The 22,036-nt window shown below is 40.9% G+C and overlaps 1 protein-coding gene across 3 annotated transcripts in view; it reads left to right on the top strand.

Moving 5' to 3' along the window:
• Positions 1–22,036, top strand: part of DCDC2C (doublecortin domain containing 2C) — a 141,844-nt gene that overhangs the window by 66,578 nt on the left and 53,230 nt on the right. Inside the window, exons 11-12 of one of the 3 annotated variants that reach the window (XR_014786557.1) lie at positions 1,773–2,090; positions 8,839–8,921. Coding sequence is in view for 1 of the 3 variants with exons in the window: in XM_084826695.1 (XP_084682821.1) it covers positions 8,839–8,936 (98 nt within the window). In the remaining 2 variants the exon portion in view is untranslated. Of the gene's footprint in view, positions 1–1,772; positions 2,091–8,838; positions 8,977–9,437; positions 13,963–21,380; positions 21,522–22,036 lie in introns of those variants that run through there. The other 2 variants (XM_084826695.1, XR_014786558.1) reach the window with 2 other exon arrangements.

The raw sequence follows: 22,036 nt of genomic DNA, 5'->3' as shown, positions 1-22,036 counted from the left end.
CTACTCAAATGTATCAATGATCTGTAGCCCATTCTAGCAAAGACACATCCCTCTCACGGGCCTTGGGTGGTAGCTCTGTACTTGCTTATAGATAGCCCCCTTTTCCAGCCTGTAAAAGCTGCTCTCTAACAATAACAGGCCACATATCAAGGATACAAACACAGGAAACAGCTCCTGCAATAAACCCAGATGCCAACTCTTTTCCCCATATCTAACCTGGAAATAGAATTACAGGACCTAATAATACCATCCACGACATTAGGGGTTTATATTCACTTGTTCAACTTCTAATGTGATATACGCCATCTTCTGACAAAATGCCATTTTGCATTCTACATAGGGCAAACAGGCGTGTCTCTATGGAAAAGAATAAATGGACTCAAACCTGACATCAGGAATGGCAATATTCAACAAACACTGGGAGAACACTTCCGCCTCCCAGGACACTCTGTCACTGATCCTAAAGTGGCCATCTTGGAACAAAGAAACTGTTCCATGGATGACTGCTGCTGCTATGATAGCAATAACCACAGGACAATATTGCAAATCCCTAGAAAATTGTTGGAAATATAAACAGAAGAACACATGGGAGATAACTGCAAGCTTGTTACTGACCAGTATTCCTGTATCCATCGATGACAGGACAAATGTATTAAAGAACTTTGCTACATACATCAACAGATGTAAGCTGAATCTTGCGTACTACAAAACATGCAACGTGATTGAAAAACTCATTGGGCAAATTGAAGCTATGGTTCCAGTGCCTGTACTACTGCAGACTGCATCCCTGATGATAATGTACGTGTGGTCCTTTATAATGTTCCATGGCAAAGGAATACATGTCTGTTATGGAATAATGCAGAGGGGACCAGCCAATACATATTACCACCTTTTCACTTTAATAAACAGTACAGCAGTTGATTAACTGTTGGATGAACAACTATTTATCCTGCAATTATGTCATCTAACTTCCAGTCACGGGTGATTTCGGTACCGTGTACAGATTTTGCGAAGTCTGACCTTGTGTTCATTCCACATTCCAATATAGGAAGTGGTCATGTGGGCTTTTGGAGATGGCCTTTCTGACCATCACTTTGTCCCAACCCTGAGGTACCTGATGCCTGATCACAGTTGTGTGTGCTACAGTTGTTATGTAAACACTTATATGTGAATGGGCTGGTGGAAATACTGAGTGGTCAGAACTGAAACTACTGAGGATGAAGAACATACTGCAGTTGGCTTGCCAGTTCCAATAAGGAACCATTGTGCCTCCTCATCTTCCACATCATGGAAGATATATACTGAAGAGTAGCAAAAAGCAGCATAGGCTCCAAAATTCAGACATCGCTGACCAGCCCATCTGTTAATCTTATGCTAAGAGGAATATCATGCTTAGAGAAATCAAAGGAGCCAAAGGGTTGAGCTGTTCATGGGCAATGGTGCCATAATGACCAATAGCTACCTATATTGTCATTTTTCTTGGTCATTCTGGATGAGGTAGGGCTCCACTGGATAGTCTGATGCAGTGGCAAGTGGAACTAGCTCAAGGGACCCTTCTTTGATTCACCTGGAAATGATAACACTCTCTAGTAACCTGCCTCCACGTTACAGGAGGATCAGGAACCTCATAAGAGCTGCTGAGCAATGGCAATCATTGATCATCACGAACTGGTAAGTTCAGTGTCCAAGAATCTTGCATCACTGTGCCATTTAATTGTTGCTGCCTTTTGGCCTGGACTTCATTTTATGCACTTACATTTTTTGTCCCATAGGTGAGGAGGAGTTAGCAGTTGGAGCACTTGGATCCATAGCAAGGACTGACAGCAACACAAGCAATGTTAATATTGATACCCCACCACTGTTGTCTCTCCACCAAGTTATCTCTCCAAGAACTGGCAACAAAGAGACTGAGGGAGCCATGGGTAGCAATGCTTCCCTAGAGAAGAAGGGACATGATGCACCACCACACCTTGTACCTGAGAAGGACATAGGAGGCAGCAATCAGCCAGAGGACCATGTGGACTCTGCCAATTTGCCCCAACTAGAATTGATGCAGAATGCAGTTGGAGACCTAGAAGTCATCCAGGATGGTGAGTTGTTCTGTGTTAGGATGCACAGGACATTGCACTGTGCTGTCTGCTTCAGCATATATGGGATGACACTATCTTCATATGTTGTGTTCTAAGCTGCTATGGACAGTCTAGGGGTGCTGTAGTTTTTCTGCATTTTTGAAGAATAATTTGGAGCTGGGATTTTGTGTGTGTACATCATGTAGAGGATAATAGTGCTAAAGGAAAGGGAAACCTCTTGACTGGTGGTAGTCTGTTGCAATAGGTCAGTGGTCCCCAACCTTTTTGGATCTGTGAGCACATTTGGGAATTTTAGATACTGCTGTGTGCACCTCCACCAAATGCCTAATCAGTAGATCGCCGCTTTGGCGTCTGTCTTTGGTATCTATGGATTTTAGGCTGCGTCTTATTCAACAACAAAAAATTATTTGTGCCTATTGGAAGCTGTAACATCCAGTAGCTGTTTATTTTACGTGGAGGTTATTACACAGAAACAATCTGTACTGGAACAGTCTTTTAATATTCACTGATGTACGCATTCTTTTTAATTATTTCCTTCTTTATGGAAATTAATGAAGGGTCAGCGTAAATGGATTCTCTGTGCCCTTTTGACAGCTAAAAGACTGATATTACAACATTGGAAGGATAAACACCCACCTCCTATAATGCAATGGATTGAGAACCTTATAACGCTTTCAGTAAAGGGTGGCATATAGATGCCACCTTCAAATGGGTATTTATTTCGATATTTGGTCCACTTTTGCTGAAGCCCACGTATAATTGCTAGCAAGCTGTATGCATTTCATACAAATCCATACATGTATAGTAAAAAAATGGACAAAAATAATAAAAAAAATCAGATCAGGTCTTTCAATCAATTGGGTTGAGTTGATATTTCTGCAGCAAAAGTGTAGTACATGTGCATCTTTATATTTACTCATAGTTGTTCATCCTAACAATATTATACTATATTAATAATGGTCATGACTTAAGCATTTTAAAGCCACCTTAGTATGAGCTCTTTCCTGTTAAAATCGATGGGATCCAGAAGTGCTTAATTTAGGCTTGATTGTGCTCACTGTCAGATCACAATTATTAATACGATCATTTCACAGTTACTTTATAATAATAAAAGAGGATGTGTGTCAAAAGAATAAAGAATTGGGTGCCTGTGGGCACTACATTGGGGACCTGTTCACGTTGGGGACCCCTGCAAAAGGTTTTTATGCTGGTGTGGGTGAGCATGTGCCATACTGGGTTGCACATATGTGGGTTTGGAACTTGTGTATCAGAAATATGGAAATTATTGGTACATAACAGTTGTACATAACAATAATATGCACCTTTCCTATGTTTTATGTCCATCTGTTCTCCATCCTTTATTCCAGGACCTACACGTCATGGGTACCATGGCAAACCAGTATGGGCAGGGAAGATTGAGGGACAATTGCACTGCTCCTTAGGTTAGGGATGGGCAGCCTTTTTCTTGTTGAGGCTTGAATTCTCTTGCAGGTGATCTGTTGTGGGCTGCATGTTGGTGGTGGGCAGGGCCAGAGCCAAAAGCGAGTGGGTCACCCCTGTTCTCTTTCTGCTACCACCTTTTCTCTCTCTTCCCCACCCCCTTTTCTCTCTCTTCCTTCCCACTCATTGGGCTTCCATGGAAGGGACAGATCACTCTTGTCAGAAGCCTGAACTGATTGCATGCCAAAGGCTTTTGAAGTTAGGCTGAGGGCCTAGGTTGCCCACCCTGGCCTAGGTAATGAGATAGCTGTTGTCTCAGTGGCTTAAATACAGTGTTGCATGATTGGACTTCCATGTCTTCTCCTCCTCTCCGTGTGCCTCCCAGATCTGCTTCAGAGGATCCCCTGGAGCAGATTTGGGGTGTGTGTAGGGCAATGCAGGGCATAGGGGAAATCCCTTCCACCAGCAGTTTCTGTTCTGCTGGTGGAAGCACCAATGGATTCAAAGCATTGAACCCAACATTTTTAGTTCCATTTGACCAATAATGTTCCTGTCTATGTCTCTGTTTCCCATTGTTCCTGTATTCATTAAACATTGTTTGTCTGAATGGTTCATGCCTACCTTATTCATCTGGGCTTTGGGGATACTGCGAGGGCTGTGATGGTGGGCATGAATGGGAAATCCATGGCCTGTAAGGGATGCAATCATTGCTGACTTGTGATACTATTAAGATGATTAATTCTCATTGGTCTCCAGGTTTGGGCTCAGGTTTCACATACTAATGGTGTAAATTTGCTTCAGGCAAATGTGTTCAGTGTGCAGCTTAGCTGTCTTTGCCTTGCCAGTTATTTACATTATATTACCCATTCCTCAGAAATAGGCTGAATTGACCTATCTTCTCTTAGCACCACACTACACTTTCTCCTATTCATGATGTGTGGATGGTTCCATGGATACATATCCCTGTGCCAGGCTGCTGGTTGGTGCGTATGAATAGTGACAGTCTTACCCCTGTTTTTCCCTTGTGCAGTGATCTTCTGATGGCTCTGTTGGGTAGACACATGCTGCTGCTTTGCATGCACTTGTCTGATGGGTGGATTGGAGCACAATTTTAGTCCTTGGTTGTGTGAGCATACTCTTCACACTACATCACAACTTACTTAAACATGCTGGCTCACCCCAAAGGCTCATGACTTCCAAATCCTGGGAAGTACTAGTTCCCCTCTACTCAGCACTGGTTAAGCCTCATCTGGAGTACTGTGTCCAGTTCTGGGCACCACACTTTAAGAAAGATGCAGACAAACTGGAGAGGGTTCAGAGGAGGGCAACAAAGATGATCAGGGGACTGGAAACAAAGCCCTATGAAGAGAGACTGAAAGAACTGGGCATGTTTAGCCTTGAGAAGAGAAGACTGAGGGGAGATATGATAGCACTCTTCAAGTACTTGAAAGGTTGTCACAGAGAAGAAGGCCAGGATCTCTTCTTGATCATCCCAGAGTGCAGGACAGGGAATAATGGGCTCAAGTTACAGGAAGCCAGATTCCGGCTGAACATCAGGAAAAACTTCCTGACTGTAAGAGCAATATGACAATGGAACCAATTACCTGGGGAGGTGGTGGGCTCTCCCACACTGGAGGCGTTCAAGACGAGGCTGGACAGCCATTTGTCAGGGATGCTCTGACCTGGATTCCTGCATTGAGCAGGGGGTTGGACTCGATGGCCTTGTAGGCCCCTTCCAACCCTACTATTCTATGATTCTATCATTCTGTGACCTTGGATAGCTAATTTCCTTTCAGACAGAATTGATTTTTTTGTTGTTCTTACTCTAGTTGTTAAAATGTTTTTATGATTCACAAAGCAGTTGGTTCTAATGATTTATCAAAGTGATGGACAACTTGCAGCTGACGAGCCATATCTGATTCCTTCTGGCCCTCATCACTCCTAGCACAGGTTGGGGTTGTTGCACAAGTTTCTTGCATGCTAATTTTGGTTTGGGCTGTACCTCTTCAAGGGTATCTTGGGAAGTGATGCTGCCCAGGCCAAAACCCAGAGCATGAGAAACTCCTGCAGTGCTTCCAACTTGGCATGTCTGCCTTCCAATAAGAAATGAGAGGATGCTCCAGGGTTTTCAGTGTGATTATTTTCATGTTTGAAAATTGCCTAACCCTTCCCATTAGACCATCCTATTTTCATATGATATATGATATGATATGATACAATATGATTGATATGATATGATATACATTAACCATAAACATATGTCAGTGGGTACCAATAGATGTTTGAACTTCAACACCCATCAGCCCCAGCCACCATGGCCAGTGGTCAGGAATGCTGGAACTTGTAGTCCAAAACATCTGGAGGGCACCAAGTTGGGGAAGGCTGTTGTAGGGTCTAATAGAACATTGCTTTTCTTCAAGCACCCCCGTCTCAAATTCACTGACAGTAACTTGGTAAACCTGCAATACTTTGATGACTTACAACTGATGGATCTTATCACATCATTCTGGAACAAGAGATGTCTAACTTGTTCAGCACCAAAGATGACATTACATATATTACATCTTAGTTGTGTGTGAACCTCATATAAGAGTTTTAATTTGCATATCATATTCATGATATTAGCAAATGCCACCGCACATATTGTATTCAACTTGTAATACTCCTATTTTGTTGTTTTTTCCCCTCCCATGAGAAGAATTTCTCCCCCAGTAGTTGTGCTGATTGAGCGTAGTTACTTTATTTTATAGAAGGTAATGGGCACCATTGATATTGCAATCTCTGGACTACTTACTAATAACAGTAATAATGTTATCTAGCAGCATTTTTTATTTCATTGTCCTATTTTAAGCTTAGTGTGTTGAGTTGAAGAAGGATATAATAAGTAGAGCAGCTTTCAGAATATATTGATGTGCATCATATGTATATTTTCATGCAACTACTTTCCATGTAGAAGTCTTCTGGCACATCCTTTTTATTGCATTCCTTGACATTTCTCTGTTAATCAGTGCATGAAGTCTGTAGGCTTAGGCAGAGATACTAAAATATCCTAAAGTTAATTTTATAATACCCAAACCTTCACTGCTATGTTAGAATCCATGTAACAACAACCACCTATATATCCTTCCTCTCACATATAGCTTTCATTTTTTTGGTTGATTAGCTTTAGGTAGATAACTGAGTATCATGAATGTAATAGAAAAGTGCTTTGTTCCTCAATTACTTTTCATAGTGAAAAAGTATAATTATAGGAGCTAGAAGGATAAGTTCTGTGTTTTAGTATTTTGTTTATATTGCAGATGTAGCAATAGCACTGTGCCAGTAGAATTGCCTAACGCTTCCCATTAGACCATCCTATTTTCATTTTATGTCACCATGTTGTAGAAACATTTCAGGTCTGCCTCAGGCTGAAATCTTCAGCAATAATGGTTATGGCATTTCCAGGAATGTGATTATGTGTAAAATCCCATTCCTCTTGATAGGCATATGCCTTCTTTCACTGAGCTCCAAGACTTCCACATATTGGATCATGGATATTATTTATTTCATTTACCTTTCTAGCATGTTCCATCCCAAGGGCTCAGGACACATTGCAAGTTAAAAATGAAAACTTAGTTATATCTAGGGTTTTGTGTGCAAATGTATCCTAAAGCTGCAATCCTATGCATACCTATTATAAAGTAAGTCCCATTGAAATGTGTGGGACTTAACTACAAAGTAAACGTGCATAGGGATCAGAATGTAAGAATGCTAATTTGTAAACATAAATAGGGAGAGAGAGTCGATGCAGTTTTTAAGTGCCTATACCCTCCTTGTCTATATGTGCCATGATAATGTCTTTAGTTATGGGATCACATTTCTTCCCCATATGGGAGCACTGAAATTTTCAGCAAAAAGTGTGGACAATAACCTGAGAATTAATTAGTGTTTTATAATTAATGAGCTGTCAGTTGTAGGATTCTGCCTCATTTGTTGAACATGCAGAAAGGTTTGTGGCAAAGGAAATAAGAGTCTGCGCAGATAGAGGGATTGCTGCTGTTTATAAGTTAGAGATACGAATGAAATGATGCAGAACACTATTAATCCCCCCTCCCCCAAAAGCTCTGTTGAGAGCTGGTTTGGCATAGTGAACCTAGAGTGGCACTGCAGACACCCAGGTTTAAAATTTTGCTCAGTCAATTTCTGGGTGGAGCTAGATATTACAAAAACACACACACACCATAGGGTTGCTACTAAAAACAGCTGCCCTGTGCTGAGTTCTCTCCTGCCATGACATGTAATGCCACTTACCCTATGTGTTGATATCATTATGCTGCTTTTCCCTTTCCCTGCCAACAATAGCCAGCAATCTGGAGCAATGGCAGGAAAGCCCACAGTGTCATGCCATGAGGTAAGCTGTACTAGATGTTAAAGGGGGAAACTAACATAAACCTGACATTGCAGCCAGTAGCCTCACTGTTTCAAGAAACATTCATTCTACTGTTGATTGTGATCTTCGGCCAACAACTCTCTCCCAGCCTAAGTTACCCTGACAACAACTCTGTACGTTAAAATGGGATAATCTCATGTACTTTGCCATCAGGTTGCTTGGAGAAAGGGAAGGGTAGGATACAAAGGGATAAGATTTACAGCGTTCGTATGGATGCCAAGTTAACTTAACACAACTCTTCCATGGTTTCCCCCATTTTCTGGATGCTTAAATCAATGCAATACAGGCCGGATTTTCTGTAGTGGTGAGTGTTTACAATTCTAGATGTTGATGGACGTTGCTATAGTTAAAGTGTCCTTTATGTAATCAATACTCTAGAAAAATCCTTCCCATTAGCCCCATAGAAGGGAGTATTTTTCCCTTAATCATAGAATAGTAGGGTTGGAAGGGGCCTACAAGGCCATCGAGTCCAACCCCCAATAATAATTCCACTATTCACATTGTACATCTGAAAAAAGAATAATAACGCCTTCTTTCAGTGGGTGTTGGTAGTAAAAGTCTGTAAAGAAATTCCTATATTATGGTGCTGATCCTATAGAAACACATTATTTTGGACGATAGCAAATAAGGCTTCTGTTGCATGAAATCAATTGGAGACACATGTACCATTTTTTTAGCAGGAATTTGGCTGTGGCATATTCTATTTTTTAAATTTTATTTTATTTAACATTAGAATTTGATGCATTTTAATCAACCTGGAAGCAATAAAGATTATATGCAACAAATATTTTGTACAGTTCTGATAAGAGACATGGTTTACTGCAATACAAACGTGTAGAGTTTGCTTTAATATTTGAGTAACATGTACCTGGTTTTTAGATACAAAAGAAGATGCTATAAAAGAACAAGATGAACAGAAACAGAAAAAGAATTACTCTCTGGAAAATAAAAATTACGACCCATACGATTATGACTGACAAAGCTGTTTTGAATATCTTGTCATCAGCTGTTATAAAGGTATAGTACCAGGGTTTAACATGTAATACATATTTATTCTCTCACATATACACAACGTGCAGACCTTGTAGAAATGTCCTAGGTTGTAGTTACTAAATGTAACTTTTATAAAGCATGGAAATTGGTTTTTGATATTGTTAGTAATGTGCGGTGCAGTCCTAGACATGTCTACTCAGAAATAGGATTGCAGTGATATAGATCACTTACATGGGACTAAGTCCCACTGGAACGTCTGAGTAGAGACGTGTAGGATTGCACTGTTAATATCAAGATGTAAGACACAGCCTTGGATACTGATTTCCCTGCGTGTTCTCTTATTTCTCAAACCATTATGGTGGCATTTCAGGACTACACCAGAGTAACCCAAGTCACTGTAGCACCTTTTATTTGGATTTAAGTACTGAGGGTATACACTGTTTGGCAGTTAAATCTGTATTAATTATAACTGTAATAATATGAACTAGTAATGTTGACCTATATAACGCCATTTTTTTCTCTTTTTTTAGGACTTTAATCCTGCAACTCATGAAACATCATGTTTACCACTGGCGATATCTTCTACACCATCATTTTAAAATATTTAAATAACTTCATCTTTCCAGCACAATTAGAAATGCAAGCTTTAATTATGGGTTATGTGCTCCTTGTTTGTTGGTGAATATATACATGTTCCCCATTAAGATTTGGTAAGAATGAAGATGTTAAATTATTTAGTGAAACTGCCACATATAGTGATTTTTACTATACAAGTTGTTGATGATTAATTCTTTTTGTAATTTCCTGATGAATTATTTCTCTATGTCTGCCTAATCAGCAGGCCTGCTGTGAAATATAATTGCACTTGCAAGAAAATTACCATCTCATGAGATGAATAAGTTTGATGATTAAATTTGGTAGAATGAAGTAATAACATTCAAACACCCAAGCAGAATGGCATGCTGATCCTTTATCGTGATTTGATGACCTTTCTAAAGAACAGAATAATGTTTTAGAAACAATCCCATTTGACACAACTTACAGCCTCGCAAAGAAATTTTAAAGTAAGCTATATTCTTTTGGAAAATGAAGGAATTTCACCTCAGTTAAATTAAAAAATACCAGCCTTGATATGAGGTCAGCAAATCATAATTCACCAAGTTTTTTTCAAAAAACAAAAATCTACCGAGCCTGATAAGGAAACATATTTGCTGCTAATGTAATTACTAAACTGTATTTGAAGTGTGGTAGTAGCCTGGCATTCATATCAGCAGGAGACAGACTTCTGTGCAAGTAACATGAATTATCTGTTTTCCGCATAGAAAACATCTTTTGCTACCCATATTTTCCTCAGTGATAAGCACTGGTGTTTTTCTTCTTGCCATCTTTTAACGTAGTACGTTATTTTTTAATGTATAGTTGCTCTTTCATGAAATACAAATATTTGATGTAGAGCCAGCCAAATCCTAGATGAGAACTGACAGGCTCAAGCTACAGATATAGAACAGCTTTTGGAGCTATTTATTTCTCAAGCGCTGTGTGAAAATGTCCTTAGTATCTGCAAAATGAAGTGAGTGCCCCTATGTTCCATCTCCCCAGTACATTAGATATGCCTAGAAGGAAGAGCCAGACTTAAAGCTTCACACAACCCAGTTCTTCATGGCTGGTATTATCATGGAAGGAGAATACCCATGAGCAGTCCCAAGGGGGGGGGGGGCAGGAAGCACCGCCAAGACAAGTAGCTCCCCTCCTGTCCCTCGTTTCATTGGTAGATCACATATTTTGCATGCAGACGGTCCCAAGCTGAATCTTTGGCATTGCCACGTAAGGTTGGAAAAATGACTGATTTCCTGCCTGAAATCCTGGGGAGCTGCTGCCACTCATATCGATAAGGTGAGCTTTGGAGGTAACCCATGCATCAGTGAAAGCTTTTGCTAAGAACTAAGCCAGGAAATGTAAAAGGCTATCTTACTAGCCAACCAAATCAATACTTTTGGTATAACTCGGGTGATGGGAGCTTTCTCTTTTGTTTCCTTGTTTGTAATAGGATATTTTCCTTAAAAGTTAGTATGTTTCCTGAGGAAATAATTCGTCATTTTAGGTTCAAAAACTTGTTCTATCTGCCCTGCCATTTTCAAATGAGAGAACGCAGGAAATATGTAAACTATATTGAAATGCTCTTATTAGTTTTGTGGCATTGACAATGAACCTTAACTGCTGATGGACATCACAAAATTTTCACAAATGTTTTAAATGCCCAGGGTATTATTTCACTTCCTTTGAGGGAAGTAAAAGATCAGTGTGGCTGAGGAAAGCCCTCACTCTGGAGAAAGATTGGGAAACTGAGTGGGAAAAGCACTTAGGAGTCAGAGAAAACAGGAAGTGGTCCCAGAGGCAGGGTATGCTAAAAGGGGATCATCGCCAATTGTCTCCAACCTGGTACCCTCCAGAGGTTTCATACTACAACTCCCATCAACCCAGCTGGTCAGGGATGATGGAAGTTGTAGTCAAAACATCTGAAGGGCATCAAGTTGGAAAAGGCTAAACAATAGGAACCTCAGGGAGCAATAGATGGAGGTGGCAGGAATCTGAGAAAAAGAAGAGCTATGAGCACAGGTAACTGAGTTAGGGAGGTGCTAATGAGAAAGGTAACTGAAAAAATTTCGCAAGGCCTAAAGAAGAGGTATATATGGCTGATACAAAAAAAAAAAGTGAAGAGGAAGGTAGACAAGAATGCTCAGGCACTGGACTAAGTGTAGAGCTTTACAAAATTTGTCAAATATTTCATGTAGGCCTATCTTATTGCAGAGTGAGGCCTATTGATCAATGTGAATTGCTAGTAATTGATATTCTTCTGGTACGGCATTAATGCAAACACAGATCAGAAACTACATGAAAGAAAACAACTACAGAAGAGCCAACACCCCAGTTGCCCACTTGGGCCAATGTTATAGTTTCACTTATCTTTTAGAAGAAAGTGTTCAAAGGCACCTTACAGCGTTTGATGCTTGACAGACTAGTCAGTCAGTCTCTCTGGGCATCTCTACACCAGCCTAAAATCCTGCATTTAAAATGCGGCTTTCTGCTTCCATTTTAAATGCAGGATTACAGTGAATCCATTTTTCACGTGCTTCCTTTTCCCCCACCCCATTCCCTCTCCTTCTCTCCATATCTGAGTCTTCCATTGTCTTTCATGGATCTCGCTCCTCTTCTTGCCACTTTTCCTCTTTTCACAGAGGAAACTGAAGTGGAACACAACAGGGTAATCTGATAGCTCATTATCTGTGTTCTATTTAAAAAAGGAACAAAGGGTATTTAGTGTAGGAGAGGCCTTGCTCATCACGGAGTCATGTAAAGAGCCTGCAAACTTCTGTGAAGGAGCAATCTCAATCGCAGGGTAAAAGCTCAGTGTGAAGGAGCCCTTAGTCTTCAGTTCCTTCCTCGCCTTAACATTGCAAGCTCTAGATGAAGGGTGGGGAACCTTTTTTGGCCCAGGGGCCAAGGGCATGCATGTCAGGGGGTGCATGCTAGCAGTGGGCAGGGCCACGCCACTGCTGACATGTGGACCCCTGCCATGATTGCCCAGACCCGCACACGCACATTCATACACACTCATGTACAAGCACAGACGCACTCATTCGTACACAAACAGAGACACATAACATGCTTGCTAGTAGACACTCCCTTCCTGAAAATCCCCCCCCCCCGCCCTTTGCTGGCACTTAGACTTTCAAAAACTCGATTGCAATGCCAGGGGGAGGGGGGTTTCAAGGCACGGTCGCAGCATTAGAGAGGGTTAGCCTTTCCCACCCCAGCAGCAACCCCCCCCCCGAATATGTCCCCCTGTGCTGCAATTAGGTGTTTTAAAAAACTTTTTTAAAGCCTGATTTTAGTATGGGGGTGATTTTTGAGGGGGGCTGCAGCATTGGGGAAAGGATGGCTACTTGCCATTCCCAGGAGTGACCTCCCCAAAACCACCCCCACCTGCTGCATTCAGGCTTTTTACAGCCTGAATGCAGTGCTGGGGTGTGGGGGAAAATCTCTTATGTTGGATCAACTATTGGAGATAAAAAATTTTCAGTGGGAAAGTCACTGCCTGGGGAGGGGGGAAGATGCTGGACCAGAGGTGGATCCTCACAGACCCAAAGGTTCCCCAACCCTAGTCCAGATGATAAGGACATCTCACACTTTGCAAAATGTTACAATATAATAATTACAAACGAGGGAAGTACAATTGCTGACAGGCTGCAAAAGGAAAGCACGTTTGTGTACCTTCTGGGTATTAACTATATATTTTAACAAGGTTTTGTATGGACAAGCTTAACACGCAGTTGTTTTTTAGAGATCAATTTAGTAGCAAGGCAAAAGTGGAAACGCTGTTGATATGTTGATGGAAGCAACCAGATGCTATCGTTGATGACGCTGCAAATGAAAAGGGCTTTCTGACTGTAGCTAAAAAAGCTGAGCAAGATGTTTACTAATTATCTAAAGCTCAGTTGGCTCAAAACTAGGCTCACTTGACCTTGGCATCTACACTTTTGGATGGAACGGTGCATCCAACTCAAGATGAATGTGAATACTGAGGGTGAAGTGAATAGGATATATAGATTGTGACTGAATTACCTTAGTCATCATTCTTAGCAGGATATCCTTAGCGAGATACCTCCATCCTGTAGGCTGAAAATTGGCCTGGACCTCTTATGGCCTTTAACTTGGCAAAAATAGTTTGGAACCATTCATCCTCTCTGGTTCTGTTAAATGTGGAATAATTAGAAGATGGAAGTTTGATGTCCTGTATTGGTATCTGTTTCTTTGTTACAGTCTCCAGTCATTCCCCTGCCTTTTTATACACTACTTTACTCATTTTACCCAAAACTCTTCTCCTGCCACCAGCTGGCAAAATTAGTACACTGGGTTCATTATAAAAGATGCAAATTAAGCAATGCTATGTCAAGCTAACACATTTGTATGTTGTTGTTGTTGTTGTTCAGTCATTAAGTCATGTCCAACTCTTCGTGACCCCATGGACCATAGCACGCCAGGCCTTCCTGTCCTCCGCTCTCTCCCGGAATGTGTTCAAGTTCATATTCATTGCATCGGTGATGCTATCTAGCCATCTCATCCTCTGCCGTCCCCTTCTCCTTTTGCCTTCAATCTTTCCCAGCATCAGGGTCTTTTCCAGGGAGTTTTCTCTTCGCATTAGGTGGCCAAAATATTTGAGCTTCAGCTTCAGTATCTGTCCTTCCAATGAGCAGTCAGGGTTGATTTCCTTTAGGATGGATGGATTTGACCTCCCTGCAGTCCAGAGGACTCGTAAGAGTCTTCTCCAGCACCACAGTTCAAAAGCATCAATTCTTCGGCGCTCAGCCTTCCTTATAGTCCAGCACTCACAGCCATACATTACTAATGGGAAAACCATAGCTTTGATTATACGGACCTTTGTCGGCAAGGTGATGTCTCTGCTTCTTACTATGCTGTCTAGGTTTGCCATAGCTTTCCTCCCAAGGAGCAAGTGTCTTTTAATGTCATGGCTACAGTCACTGTCTGCAGTGATCTTGGAGCCCAAGAAAATAAAATCTGTCACTGCTTCCATTTCTTCTCCTTCTATATGCCAGGAAGAGATGGGGCCAGATGCCATGATCTTAGTTTTTTTTAATGTTGAGTTTCAAACCAGCTTTTGCACTCTCCACTTTCACCCTCAACAAGAGGCTCTTTAGATCCTCTTCGCTTTCTGCTATTAGGGTGGTATCGTCTGTGTATCTGAGGTTGTTGATAATTCTCCCGGCAATCTTAAGTCCGACCAGTGATTCATCCAACCCGGCGTTTCTCATGATGTACTCTGCATATAAGTTAAATAAGCAGGGCGACAATATGCAGCCTTGTCGTACTCCTTTCCCAATTTTGAACCAATCGGTTGTTCCATGTCTGGTTCTTACTGTTGCTTCTTGACTCTCATACAGGTTTCTCAGGAGACAGGTAAGGTGGTCTGGTACTCCCATCTCTTTCAGAATTTGCCACAGTTTGTTGTGATCCACACAATCAAAGGCTTTAGCGTAGTCAATGAAGCAGAAATAGACGTTTTTCTGGAATTCTCTTGCTTTCTCCATGATCCAGCGAATGTTGGCGATTTGATCTCTAGTTCCTCTGCCTCTTCGAAACCTCGCTTGTACTTCCGGTAGTTCTCGGTTCACATGCTGCTGAAGCCTAGCTTGTAGGATTTTGAGCATCACCTTGCCGGCATGTGAAATGAGCGCAATTGTGCAGTAGTTTGAACACTCTTTGGCATTGCCCTTCTTTGGAATTGGAATGTAAACTGACCTTTTCCAGTCTTGTGGCCACTGTTGAGTGTTCCAAATTTGTTGGCATATTGAGTGCAGCACTTTAACAGCATCATCTTGCAGGATTTTGAATAGCTCAGCTGGAATACTGTCATCTCCGCTAGCTTTGTTGTTAGGAATGCTGCCTAAGGCCCACTTGACTTCACTCTCTAGGATGTCCGGCTCAAGTTCAGTGACCACACTATCATGGCTTTCATGGACATTAAGATCTTTCCTGTATAGTTCTTCTGTGTATTCTTTCCGCCTCTTCTTAATCTCATCTGCTTCTGTTAGGTCCCTGCCTTCTTTGTCCTTTATCATGCCCATCTTTGCATAAAACGTTCCCTTGAGATCTCTGATTTTCTTGAAGAGATCTCTGGTCTTTCCCATTCTATTGTTTTCCTCGATTTCTTTGCATTGTTCATTTAAGAAGGCCTTCTTGTCTCTCTTTGCTATTTTCTGGAACTCTGCATTCAGTTGGATATATCTTCCTCTTTCTCCCTTGCTTTTCGCTTCCCTTCTTTCTGCAGCTACTTGTAAAGCCTCATCAGACAGCCACTTGGCTTTCTTGCATTCCTTTTTCTTGGGGATGGATTGAGTTGCTGCCTCCTGAACAGTGTTACGGGCCTCCGTCCATAGTTCCTCAGGCACTCTGTCTATCAGGTCTAATCCCTGAAATCTATTCCTCACCTCCACTGTGTATTCATAAGGGATAGGATTGAGGTCATACCTGAATGGTTTAGTGGTTTTCCCTACGTTCTTCAATTTAAGCCGAAATTTTGCAACAGTCATGGTATGGTGTATCAACAGTCTTAGTTATAATTTGTTATAGAAACATTTTGTATCAAAACAGCTGTTGATACAACTTGCTTTTTATATGCTTCCTGATAAATGAATTTCCAGCAAAGAAACCCTATTCTGGAGTGCCAAGTATTTTAATCCACAGTTGCAGATAAATACAAAGGTTTTACAAGCTAGCTTTGTGTGGCAGTGTGACTTAAGTAGTGTTAGAATTCCAAGTAGTAGTGTAATTCCTGGATGCAACCTGCCGTAAGCAAGTGGGTGAGTAGGTAATTGCAAGAAGCCTCTTAAGGATCTACAAGGTCCAAAATGAGACAACAGGATATATTGTAAGGAAATAAATGAATTTGCTTTGTCATCTTAAGCTGCATTTTGCCTTGTTAGTCTCTAGAAGCCATCAGTGTTTGAATAATAATAAGCTTCATGAAAGTTTAACTTGAGTTGTAGACATTTATTTTCCTTTAAATATTCTGGACAGAAATAACTCACAGAGCTGCTCCTGAATATGGCAGGAGATTTTGAATTTTAAAAAGAAAAGAAAAATAATCATATAATTGAATTTTGTTGGTCGGCCAATATCGCATGCACATGTTCTGTCTCTACTTTCATGCTTTTCTTTTAATTACTCTGTCAGCTTTTCCAGTCACATCAGATTTCTAATTCCAAATCAAGTTTTGTACATGGTAACTTATGGTAAGGATTAAGAATGAACTCATGCAAATACAAATCACCAAGTGTAGGTTAGCCTCTGGCATGCTTTGTTGTCATCTCGTATTATGCCCCTTCACCTCTGAAATTGCATTTAGCAATTCACTGTCTTCATATAGCAGACAAGTATCTCTGGTGTAGCCTAATGCTTTCTGCCTTGTTGAAGTAATTGCTGACAGATCCAGAGAAATGGGACAGGAACATTTGGTTCCAGAGGAAATAATTTATCAGAACAGCTCCCAGAGATTTCTGAAATGGATTTTGAAATTATGGTTCACTCTGGCATATTAAAGTGTTTTGAAGTACTGATAGGTATGAAATTGAGTTGCAGTGGGAATTTCTGAATGCATTTTTTTCTCCAACTAATGTGATGGTGTATGTTTTAAATCAGAAAAAGGAACCAAAACACCTCTTACAAATAAGATGTTTTCTGTTATGGTTTACCAAACAATTTTAATAAACAAATACACACAAGGCTTTATGTTCAGCTTTTTTTAAAACTCTTTGAAGCCAAGAGAATAAATAGGATCTGGCCCTTCACTAATAAGCTTTGAAAAAATAGTTTTCATAGATGATATAGACTGATCATAAGCATATATTTCTCAAGATGACAATATGTAATTACAAGGCAAGTCTATTTCATAGTTTCCAATAAAGGTGTTTTTATAAATTACCACTTTGGAAGGAATGGATGTGCGATGTATATGTGGATGCTTTCAGTCTCTTCCCTCATTTGTCCGCAAGGCAAACTGGGACAATTGCTAACTTTGGCAGGTGATTACAACAGACTGGGCCTTTCCAGTCATGGGACCATCATTGTGGAATGTCCTCCAAATGGAGGCATGCCTGGCTTCCTTGCAGATTGCCTTTTGCTGCATAGTGAAAAGATGGTTTTTGCAGAGGGCCTCTGGGGACTGTGGAAATTCATTCAAATTGCTGATTTAAAGAGTTCTTTTTGTCATGGATACATTCTGCTGCTGTGTTTCTTTTATTGGTGCAGTTTTGATTTGTGCTTTTGGGGGGTTATTAGAAATATTCTTTAATTCTGTTTTTTGCATTTGATGCTTTTATATTGGTTTTGAGTATTAGCTGCCTTGGATTTTCTTTGGAAGAAAGGCAAGATGAAAATATTTTAATCAAAAGAAATAAGTTGTGGGAACTAGTGCACTTGGTATGGCAGGTGTTGTACTTTCAGCCTGCAAGAAGAAAAAGTATCTGCTTTTTCTCATTACCTGCTTCGTCCAACTTCTTTCTGGTTTAGCACAGAAAGTTGCTATGAGGCTGTGATCCCCACAATTATTCCCATAACTGGACACATATGCACATATGATATCTGGATGATATCTATTGAGTGGCTAGATCAAAGGGATTGAATGTGGAAACCCAAATTCAAATCAGGTATGAAGCTTATGGGATGGTCTTGGGCAAATCACTGTCTAGCCTCACAGGTTGTTGGAAAGTTAAAATATTACTCTGAGCTCCCCAGAGAAAGAGTAGGGTACAATGCAGCATTAAAACCCAGAAATGGGTCTTTTTGCTCAATACTGTGGCCATTCGTGTAACACCAAATCATGGTTTGACCTTAAAATAATAAGGAGCACAAGTTTTGGACTCTCACATGCCCTCCTTTTCCCCTCCCCTCTCCCTCATCCACTGAGATTAGAAACTTCCTGGCCTGTTTGTGGCAAACCATACAGTCTGCCACAATCTAGAGCTGGAGAGAATACAAACACAAGGCTTGTGTCTGTCTGTTCTCATAACACTTGACCCTGGTTTGGCATTACATTTGAATGACCCAAGTGATAAACTGTGTTTCTGCAGAATTGTTGTTTCTGGAACCTTGGGGAGGGGGGATCTCCTGTCACTGGACCATCCACAGAACAAATTTGCATGAATACATGATAAGGATCATTGGAAAGTGGTTTTGTAACCACAAAGCCATCATGTATGAAGGTGCCCTCACTTTGAGAGAAAAGAAAAAAGAAACTTCTTAGTTATACAACTGCTTAACCTCAATTGTTGTGCCTTTCTGAAGATGATGGTTGCTTACACCCTATTCTTTTTACCTAACCAACTGGCAATACCTTGGTGTGCCAATGTCACTAGAATAATAAATGAGATGAACCTTCTTCTCGATGTTTGGCTCAATTATAAGGCTTGGACACTTGTTTTTTAAGCTTTACTCATGGATTTAGTGTGGCATCAAATGCAGCCGTTTTCTAGTGGGGTTGCAAGTGTCAGATGGACTCAGTTATTGCACGTAAAATCATATAATTGTTATGTCACTAAATTTCAGCAAATACCTGAAAAGGTGAAATACTACATTGTCTGTTCTTACTGTTAATTTATAATTATAACATAAAAAATGTATGTTCCAACACACACGTTTCTTCTAAATTCTGATTCCAGTATATGCAAAAACATGACTGTTGTGGCTCAAAGGCATAATTTGGTCACATCCCTTTCAGACTTTTTAATCATGATTATAAACTACATTTATATCCCACCATTCCTCCAAAGAACTCAGAATGGCATATATTATTCTGCTCTTTGCCCATATTATCTTTACAAACTAGATTATGCTGAGAGAGAGTGACTGGAACTCCCACGTCCAACACAGTCACCATTAGATCACACTGGCTATTAGATCACACACTGTTAGATCATTTTTTCCATTGAGGAAATGTCCCTGAACTTCAGTAGCTACGTACAGACCTTTGGCACATTTGGGAATTTCCAATATCTTGGCATTATTTTTGCAGCAACCAAAAGCTTTAGAACAGATTTTTTAGTTTGGGGGTTTAGTTGCATCTTCTGAAAATAACCAGCAAGATAGCCTCTGGAGCCATTACTAATCAATAACCTGGCATTTTATAATTATTGTTCTTAATACTTTTATATCCTAGCTCTTTTATGTCCATGTCCCTTGGTCCGCTGCCCTCTAGAGGTCCCTTCTAGATGCCTTGTCTTTTCCTATCTCAGCTTCTCTTCCTTCCCTAACAGCACAATACTATACATGCCTACTCAAAAGTAAGCTCCATTGAATTTATTGGGACTTATTCCTAGGTAACTGTGTACAGGATTATTGCAGTCTTAATCATTCTGCCAACCTCTTCCCTCCCCGCCCCCCAGTATGATCTGGGCAACTCACCCAATGGCTTCCAGCAACACCTCTGCCTGGTCCACCCTTTTGAGGCCTTAGGTTAGCTCAGCGGCAATCACTGCCAGGGGCTTTATCACCACCACAAAATCACTGCGTTACAATTTATAGTTTTGTTCCATACTGCGACACTTCAGAGACCCCTTACAAAGTCCTAGCTCCTGGGGATTACTGGATAAGTCACTCAGTTGACCCACTGAATGCAGACTCCCCTTAATCTTAACTAAAATATCACCTACTGAGTTCAGACAGCAGTAACTCTCTCTGTATGCTTAACCCAGTATATCAATGCTAGTGCATGGGCAAAGATGTGTTATTTCTAGAATCCAACCAGACCAGAACACATCAGGTAGTTAAATCAGCAAACATGCTGGGCAGAAAACAACAGAATGGCATTTAATAGGGACAAATGCCAAGTTCTGCACCTAGGAAAAAGAAACCAAATGCACAGTTACAAGATGGGGGATACGTGGCTCAACCACACTACGAGCGAGAAGGATCTTGGAATTGTCGTCGATCACAAGCTGAATATGAGCCAACAATGTGATGTGGCTGCAAAAAAGGCAAATGCTATTTTGGGCTGCATTAATAGAAGCATCGCTTCCAAATCCCGGGAAGTACTAGTTCCCCTCTACTCAGCACTGGTTAGGCCTCATCTGGAGTACTGTGTCCAGTTCTGGGCACCACACTTTAAGAAGGATGCAGACAAGCTGGAGAGGGTTCAAAGGAGGGCAACAAAGATGATCAGGGGACTGGAAACAAAGCCCTATGAAGAGAGACTGAAAGAACTGGGCATGTTTAGCCTTGAGAAGAGAAGACTGAGGGGAGATATGATAGCACTCTTCAAGTACTTGAAAGGTTGTCACAGAGAAGAAGGCCAGGATCTCTTCTTGATCATCCCAGAGTGCAGGACACGGAATAATGGGCTCAAGTTACAGGAAGCCAGATTCCGGCTGAACATCAGGAAAAACTTCCTGAGTGTCAGAGCAATACGGCAATGGAACCAATTACCTGGGGAGGTGGTGGGCTCTCCCACACTGGAGGCCTTTAAGACGAGGCTGGACAGCCATTTGTCAGGGATGCTCTGACTTGGATTCCTGCATTGAGCAGGGGGTTGGACTCGATGGCCTTGTAGGCCCCTTCCAACCCTACTATTCTATGATTCTATGATTCTATATTTATTTATGGGACGTAACATCCTTCCTGACCACCAGCATTTTACCTATGCCTTTTCTGACTTTCACTCTCTGATTGAACCAACCTCCTCTTAATAGCTCTGTCTTAACTCCCCTTTCTAACTTTGATTTTCCACACCCATCACTCCCTCTAACTGTAACTCCGCCCACAGTTCCATCACACTCCCTGCTGCCAATCATTCCTCTACTTATTATTCTGATACAGATATATTGTATTCTAACTGTATGGTGTTCATATCCATTTAGATTTTAAAAATGTGTGCAGTTCAGCAATCTGCAACAATGCTATTCTCCGTTCTTCATCTATTATATCGGGAAGGATATCACGCTTTTGTCACTGAAAAGGGAATTGCAGCAGTCTTGCCCCAAAGCTACAATTTGCTTAAGGTATGCCATGATTGATAACATGTTGTTTCTTTAAACTGGCTACAAGGAGAGGCCAGAATGAGCTGGAGTTGCTTCTCGTACCTAAAAGCTGTGGAAAAGTGTATTAGTATTTCTTTATTTTATGCTATTCATATAAGTTTCAAAGCTGTGTACAAACATTTAAAAGCAGTATCAATCAACTATATATAATTACCGCCTCCCCCCCCCCCCCCGTCTCCTTGTTTCTTTTGTTAGGCAGTTGTGGACAGACTTCAGGCATGTGAGAACTTTTTTACCACTTTTTTTTTACTACTTTTTTTTTTACCACTCCTTTTTAATTAAGTGTGTGAAAGACACATGCTTAGAATTAAAGAATTCTGATCCCAAGTATTTGTTTTGAGTACCTGAACTAAATGCAGGTCACAGTCCTTCCTTGAGCAGTATAATTTAGGATAGCATGGAGGTGGGAAGTAATCTTGTTGCTGCTACTGTTAAATCATTGGGAGCCTGAAATCCTTGCTGATCTGCGAAGCATC

The sequence above is a fragment of the Heloderma suspectum genome, chromosome 1, assembly GCF_057233095.1.
Source record: "Heloderma suspectum isolate Gila_16-S chromosome 1, 16-S_ref, whole genome shotgun sequence".
In the NCBI taxonomy this organism is placed as follows: Eukaryota; Metazoa; Chordata; class Lepidosauria; order Squamata; family Helodermatidae; genus Heloderma; species Heloderma suspectum.
The sequence above is the reverse complement of the archived record's forward strand: the minus strand, read 5'-3'. Positions and strand labels throughout refer to the sequence as shown.